The sequence below is a fragment of the Microcaecilia unicolor genome, chromosome 7 (genome assembly GCF_901765095.1).
Source record: "Microcaecilia unicolor chromosome 7, aMicUni1.1, whole genome shotgun sequence".
NCBI classification, from domain to species: Eukaryota; Metazoa; Chordata; class Amphibia; order Gymnophiona; family Siphonopidae; genus Microcaecilia; species Microcaecilia unicolor.
This window is the reverse complement of record NC_044037.1, coordinates 54,551,065-54,559,116: the sequence shown is the minus strand read 5'-3', so window position 1 is coordinate 54,559,116 and position 8,052 is coordinate 54,551,065. Positions and strand designations below refer to the sequence as shown.

Sequence of the window (8,052 nt, the reverse complement as noted above, 5' to 3'; positions counted from 1 at the left end):
CTTCATTTATCATGTAAGATGCTTTTATATGTACCCTCTCCATCTACATATCTTGACTCCAGGCTTTCTCTTCTCCAAATCTCAAGATAAGATCTTGGCAGTCTCAAAATGCTTCTGTACATCAACATATCTGGATAATTCTCATGTTAGTCCAATAAAAAGTAGGGCAACTCAGACTTGCCCAAAATTAAAACCATTATAATAATTATTATTATTATTCAACTTACAGCTTACAGTCATCAATAAATTGACAAAGACTACACCTTACTGATGAGCATTTGTTAGTTAGTTAGGGGTTCTTTTTTACACATTATGGGCACAGTAGCGTTTTTAGCACACACTAATCATTATCACATACTAAATGCTAGAGATGCCCATAGGAATATATGGGCCTCTCTAGTGTTTAGCGCATGCTTATTTTTAGTGCACGCTAAAAACACTAAATTAGGCACGGAGCAGGTCTATTCTATAACAACGCACATAGATTTTAGATATGCCCATTACCCACCCATTCGACACCCATGGCCATGCCCCCTTTTCATCAATGCAACCTAGAATTTATACGCATCACGTTACAGAATACACTTAGCAAGTAGTGTGCGTAAATTCTATTTAATGCCAATTAGTACTGATAATAGCTTGTTAACCAAGTAGCTTATGCACATTGTTATGGAATAGGCTTTGATTTCTGCACAGAGATCTTGGCGCAATATATAGAATGTGTATGTGTAGTAAGCAAGTCCTGCTGCAGCAAATGCAGCCTCTGTTTGTGCTTGTGTGTGTGACTATCTAGTTAGTTGCTTCTTCCATCAAAGACGGAAGAAGAGATAAGCTTTCACCTGCTTCCAGAAATAGAGAAAGTTTTGCTTTAGGCGAAGCATTTCTAGGAATGTATTTGGGGGGGGCTTTTACAGGGTGGTAATAAGGGGAAAGGGAAATGGGACTTGATATACCACTTTTCTGTGGTTTTTGCAACTACATTCAAAGCAATTTACATAGAAAATACAGGTACTTATTTGTACCTGAGAAAATGGAGGGTTAAGAGACTTGCCCAGTGTCACAAGGAGCTGCAGTGGGAATCAAACCCAGTTCCCCAGGATCAAAGTCTGCTGCACTAACCACTAGGCTAGTCCTCCACCCCAATGTGGGCTTACTGCTCACTCTTCCAGGACTACCACTGGCCCAATGCGGCCGCTGGTGGTAGTCCCTCACTGAGCAAATGCCATTTCCAGGGGAAAAAGAAATCCTCTGGAAATGGCTTGCGTGGTGGTAACCTGGTGGTAGTCGGGCATCGCTGCACGCTCAATTGGTGGCAGTAAGAGCTCCCCACTGCATGGCCATGCAGTAAGAGTTCTCTTACCGCATGACCATGTGTGTCTGGGGGCTTTTTACCCGCTGTGATAAAAATGATCCCCGCCGCTAGCACAGGGCCCTTTTTCCTGCAGCTTGGTAAAAGGACCACATGGTTTCTTAACATGCCTTAAAAATGTTGGTACATGCAAAATTGATTTAATATGCATTAACCTAAGATTTTCCGCGTGTGCAATAAATTTTTATGCATTAAAAAGTTCTAATGTATATTTAAAAGGATAGTAAAATCAATGAATGAAATGACATCACCCTGCTAACGCTGGAGCTCCACACCAAAGCCAACAACAAACAGTAAATCTCTGTCCCCCCCTCCCCCATAAGAGCAATAAGTAAGCAACAAAAGTACCAGGTTGAGTGGGAACTCAGCCAGAACTTGCTTAAACAGAAGCCAGAAGGGAAAATCTTGATTTGTAGCTGTTTTCCAATGTGGGTAACAAAGCAGACCTACAGGAGAATGTGCACAAAGTGCAGGGTGAGCGCCTGAAGGAAGTGGTGCAAGTGAGTGCAATGGAGACGCCAGACAAGGAAGCTGAGGTCATAATAAAACATGTCTTGAGAGGAACAGCAAAGTTTTCTCCTGGACACTAGAACCCTCCATTAATTTCATATGGTGCAGTATTACCTGGACGCCTTGTCGCAGTTAACACTATCATATGCCCTCACTGCTTCAAGACTGGATTACTGAAATGTCACATATTCTGGGATACATCTTTCCCTACTCAGGTAAATCCAAACAGCTCAAAATACAGTTATGCAACTCCTTTGTCATGTCAATCATTTCAGCTATATTACACCCCTCTTGTTCCTGTGAATTTTTGTCCATATGGCACTGGGCTTAGGAAAGAGGGGAAAACTGCTACACTTTTAGAGAAGTGAATGAGTCCTTTTTGGGCAATCCAAATAGTTGAGGCTAAATTGAGGAACAGATAACCCAATATTTTCAGGTGAATGAAAATGGGGAGGTCTCCGAGGGAAAGGTATGAGATAGCATGAAAACAATTCTAAGAATGAAAATATTGTCAATAGCAGCCCATTAGAAAAGGGTGAAAAAACAGAGAGAAAAGTACTTTAGGGTACAAATTGAAGAACTAGAAAGACAACATAAGAAGCAAACAGCTGGGAGGTTGTTAATGGGCCCTTTTACAAAGGCGCACTAAACGGTGGCCAGTAGTAGTTGTAGTGCATGGTTTTCCTGCACGCTCTGGCCACCTCTTAGCGTAGCTGCAAAAATGCCACTTTTACATTTACGGCAATAAGGAGGCCCTACAGTTTAGACTGTTGGGGCAATAACATTGACTGAGCCAGAAGAAAGGGAGATAAATAGTTTATAGAAGTGAGGGTAGGGAAAAGATAGAATGGTTTGAAAGAAGGAGTTGACAAGGTTAATGTTGAAGTGTGGGTAGGGTAGTAACAGGAGAGGAAGGGTAATTGGATGATAAGGGGAGATGAGGATTGGTGGTTGTCATAGGAATGGTTGTGGGTAATCAGAAGGGTTTTTGGCGGTTTAAAATCATTATTTGGGTGGGCAGGAGCGGATGAGGGTGGATGAGGGGTTAGGATTTTGTGCCCTTCCCAACCCGCCCTGTGTTGTGTGGTCTTTAATTACAATGGATAGTTAGTGACATGTTGTGGGTTTATTGTGTAATGATATTTGTGGGATGGTTATGGTGGGTATGTGAGTTTGGGTGAGGAATGGGAGGTCGGTAGCAGCTTTTGAGTCAGCCGGAAAAGTGGGGATAAAGAGGCACCAGATGCGGTTAAGTGGATATTGGTTAAAAGATATTTTGATGGAAAAAGTAACTTGTGGCCGGAACCGCCACGAGTGAGATGTGGCTTGACGGCACCGTGAGTCACATAGAATAAAGGGGATAATTTTGGACAAGTCAGAGAGCCAGTTTCGTTACCGAATGGCTCTGAACTGTTAAACCGCTCTGGGAATGCTAACATTGGTATGGAAGAATTTAATGCATTGGGTAAAGGTTAAGTTATAAAATTGAGTTATATATTTATATATGGTTAATAAAGCTATGGCCAAAATTTAATTCCAATGATGAGTTGTGGTATTATTATTTATAAATCAATAGATTGTAAGATGAGGACTGGATGATGTGCGAATGTCAATGTTATGGCCAGGTGCTAAGTTCAGAATTAGCACCTGGTCATTTACAACGTGAGCCCTTACAGTCTCCTATTATGTAGGCAATAAGTGCTCACATGCTAACCCAACAGTAATCAGGCAGTGTGTGGCAATGTGGCTGCTCTACCGATTGCTGCCGGGAAGGCCCCCCCGTGGTAGAAAATAGAAAATTATCTTCTACCGCAGGAAACGGCATAAGCCAAAATCAGAACTATTGACAGGCGCCTCGGGGTACCCAGCGGTAGTGCTGTTTTGGCACACGCTACCCACGTGGTAGCCCTACCACAACTTTATAAAAGGGCCCCCTTAGAAAGCTAGAGGAGAGGAAGAGAGAGCTCCTCAATCTGACCAACCAAGAAATAGTCTTGCAGTTGTAGAGTGCTAAGTTATTGGCACATAAGCTAAGAGTCAGAAGGGAGTAGCAACAGATAAGTTTAAGGGGAAGGGGGGAATATGCTGTATGAGAGTGAGGCTACCAAAGAAGAATTTAAACAACTCTATGAAGATCTATACAAGTGCAAGGTGAGGATTCCAGACAGTGACCCTGAACATTACTTCAAGGAATGCCCGCTACCTAAGATTCAATTGGGGGATACAGGATGGTTGGATAGAATGGGTATTTAAGTGTTGTAGGCCATAAGGTCACTAAAGAATGGTAAAGACCCTGGTTTAGATTATCTCTCAGTAACATTTTATTATATATATATATATATATATATATATATATATATATATATATATATAAAGAGTATTAGAAGAGCAGTTAGTGAAAGTTTTTAATGTAGTGATTAAAGAAAGAAACCTACCTGACTCTATGATGGTGAAGCAGAGAGGTCATAAAAGTCATCCCGAAACCAGATCCAGACCCTAGGCTTGCAGCTCATAAAGATCAATATCGCTAATAAATCTGGATGCAAAATTGCTCGTGAAAGTACTAGCAGAGTGTTTACAAGTGGTGATAGAGGGCTTAGTTCATGAAGATCAATCAGGTTTAATCCCTGAGCATCAGGCAAGTGACAGCATAAAGAAAAATATTCACCCTAATTTGGAGGATGAAACAGGACAGCATCCTATAGTGCTCTTAGCGGTTGACATTGAGAAAGCTTTCGACTGGGTGGAATGACACTTTATATCCCAGGTGTTCAGGAAGGTGAGGATAGGGGACAAGTTTCTATCTTAGGTAAAAGCATTATATGAGAGGCCACAGGTGAAAATAAATACTCTGAAGCATCCAAGTTGCAAAGATGTACAAGGCAGAGATGCCCATTATACTTGCTACTTTTTGATTTAGTAATTGAGCCATTTGTAGTATGCATGAGGAGCAGGGTGGATGTCCACGGATTTCAAGTGGGGAATGAATGTTTTAAAATTGATTATTTGTGGATGATGTCATATTCATTCAACTGTTCATATCCCTACAGGAGATACAGAGAAATAACAGGATCTCAGGCTACACCCTCTCAGAGGGCTAAAGGATCCATACACAATTTTGTCTTCAGATTGTATTTGAGATTATGAATTGTGCCAAAATGGGATAAATTGTGCGAACTCAATTATGGGCCTTTATTCTGTGTGTTGTTCCTAGACCCAGATACCTGAAACAATCTAAATTTGTCATGGTTGGGCCACATAGAGGGGCATAATCGAAAGGGGCAGCCAATTTTTCTTGAAAATAACCCTGATAGCCACATGCAAAATGAATATTTTACCAAGACTAATTTGCCTGTTCCTGATCCCGCCAACTGAAATAACAGTTTTATATCGAAGAAAAGACCCCCTTGGGTGGCAAGAAGGGTATTGTATTGGCCAAAGAGAAGAGTGGATTAGGGTTCTGTGCCTTAGCAGTACAAACTAGAGTAAAGGTCCAATGGAAAGTAAGGGGAGGTTAAAAACTGTGGATTTTTGTGAAGCAGAGGGAGGTGAAATTCTATTGACTCACCCTGGCTAGTTTGCTTGAATGAAAAAGTGATTGAGATGAGAATCCATTGATCAGAACTATATTAAAGGCTTGATTGCAGACAGTGGCATGACTGATAGAGGGAAGAGATACCTGCCTCTCCTTTTGTGTGTGTAACACCAACAGCAAAAACAAAAAAGAGCCACACCAAGAATCTGAGGTAAATTGTTTATTTAACATAGAAATTGCATCCAACATGGCCACATTTTGCCAAAGTAGGCTGCATCAGGGGGTCACGTGGAGGGGCATAATCGAACGGGGCGCCCAAGTTTTCCTGAGGGCGTCCTCACAGAACGTCCCTGCAAAGGGACGGGAAACCCGTATTATCGAAACAAGATGGGCGTCCATCTAGTTTCGATAATATGGTTGGGGACGCCCAAAGCTCAACATTTAGGTCGACCTTAGAGATGGTCATCTTTTGAGATGGTCGTTCCCGGTTTTCGACCATAATGGAAACCAAGGACTTCCATCTCAAAAACGACAAAATCCAATTCATTTGGTCATGGGAGGAGCCAGCATTCATAGTGCACTGGTCCCCCTGACATGCCAGGACACCAACCAGGCACCCTAGGGGGCACTGCAGTGGACTAACTGATGCACTAACTGAACGGAAAAAGCCCTTCCCTTACCGATCCCTTAGCGATTCAGAAAGGAACGGGCATGCATGAAGGAAATTGCATGTAAATGAGCTGCTCGCTGTTAGCTCATTTGCATATGATTTCCTTCCTAAAGAGGGAAAGCCAGTGCAGAGCAGCCGGGCATTATGTGTGGCTGCTCTGCGCATGCCAAAGACGGCTTCATATATGCAGACAAGCTGCATGTATAATAGCTGTCTACAACCTTAAATAAATTGCCATCTACAGCCTTAGAAAAATACAAGTCCAGGTGAAAATGTCCAAGTGCTTATCAGGGGCATCTTTTTTTTTTTTTTTAAGAGTATGGGTGAAGTACGTCCAAAATATGATGTTTCTGTGAGAAGGATATCCATGCCTGTGGTGCCTGCTACACTTCCTTTATTTATTTGGATTTTGGATCACAAGTAGCAGCAGTGGGATTTGAACTGGCCATCTCAGGACTGCTGGATTGCAAGACTGGTGCTTTAACCACTAGGCCACTCTTTGCCTTTGAAATTTGGCTATCCCTGTGGGGGGGGGGGGAGCAGGTCAGGACGTCCAAAATGTTTGAAAGAAGGAAGTCCATGCCTTCGCTATGCCTCCGCTGATACACACATACCTCCCCTCCCAGGGACCTGCATACTGCTGCAATGGACCTGAGTATAACATTTCAGGCTGGCAAAAAAGTTTTTAAAGTTATTTTTTCAGGGTGGGATGGGGTTAGTCACCACTGGGGGAGTCAGGGGAGGTCATCCCCGATTCCTTCCAATGGTCATCTGGTCAGTTCGCGCACCTTTTTGAGGTTTGGTCGTGAAAACAAAATGGACCAAGTAAAGTCGGCCAAATGCTTGTCAGGGACGCCCTTCTTTTTTCCATTATGGTCAAGGACGCCCATGTGTTAGGCATGCCTCAGTCCCGCCTTCGCAACGCTTTCAACACATCCCCGTGAACTTTGGTCGTCCCCGCAACGGAAAGCAGTTAAGGACGCCCCAAAATTGATTTTCGATTATGCCAATTTGGGCAACCCTGAGAGAAGGACACCCAGCTCCCGATTTGTGTTGGAAGATGGGCGCCCTTCTCTTTCAAAAATGCCCCTGATAGTATCAGAATGGACACTGCTTACTCAAGTCACAGCAACTGCCATTTCCTCAGATTGTCTGTCTGTGAAAAGGAGTTTGATAACGTTGCTCTGAGGAAGTGACAGTTGTGTCTTAGTCTTATTGCTGTAACTTGAATGAATAGTATTAATTCATATGTTATATGACCTCTGATGCAGCCCATTTTACTGAAACATATCCAGACACAATCTCTGTAATTCAAGGCCAGGGAATATGATAAAAGCAGTTAGCTTAGCAGGGTTTAAAAAAGATTTGGACCAGTTTCTAAAAGAAAAGTCCATAAGCCATTATTAAGATGGATTTGAGAAAATCCACTACTTATTCCTCAGATAAGCAGCAAAAAATCTGTTCTACTGTTTTGGGATCTTGCCAGGTACCTGTGACCTGGATTGGCCTCTGTTGGAAACAGGATAGTGGGCTTGATGGACCTTTGATCTGCCCAGTATGGCGATGCTTATGTACTTATGAAAAAGTTGAATAAGATATTTAAGGCCATAAATAAGAAATGTTGGCAGGGCTGAGGGCAGCTGGGGAGTTTCTACCACGTATGGTGGGTTTGCCCAGAATTCCAAGATTACTGGCACAAGATTATTCAGGTACTTAATGAGCGGGCAGGGGAGGAACTTATTGAATTTCAGTCAAAAGGGACGTGTGGCAAAATGAAAACTGCCATGCGTCCATTTTGGTTCTGAGACCTTACTGCCAGCCATTGACCTAGCGGTAAAGTCTCATGCGGTAACCAGGCGGTAATGACCTACGCATGTCAAATGCCACTTGGCACACATCCAATATGCGCGTCCAAAAATAAAAATTATTTTTCAGATGCACATATTTGATGCGCGCCAAAAATTAAAT

At 42.6% G+C, this 8,052-nt stretch overlaps 1 protein-coding gene across 1 annotated transcript in view; it reads right to left on the bottom strand.

Annotated features, from left to right (window-relative positions):
• Positions 1 to 4,881: 4,881 nt before the first annotated feature.
• Positions 4,882 to 8,052, bottom strand: part of LOC115474990 (sodium/hydrogen exchanger 2-like) — a 105,993-nt gene continuing 102,822 nt past the window's right edge. The window contains exon 12 of the mRNA XM_030210732.1: positions 4,882 to 4,923. Coding sequence (XP_030066592.1) covers positions 4,882 to 4,923 — 42 coding nt within the window. The remainder of the gene's footprint in view (positions 4,924 to 8,052) is intronic.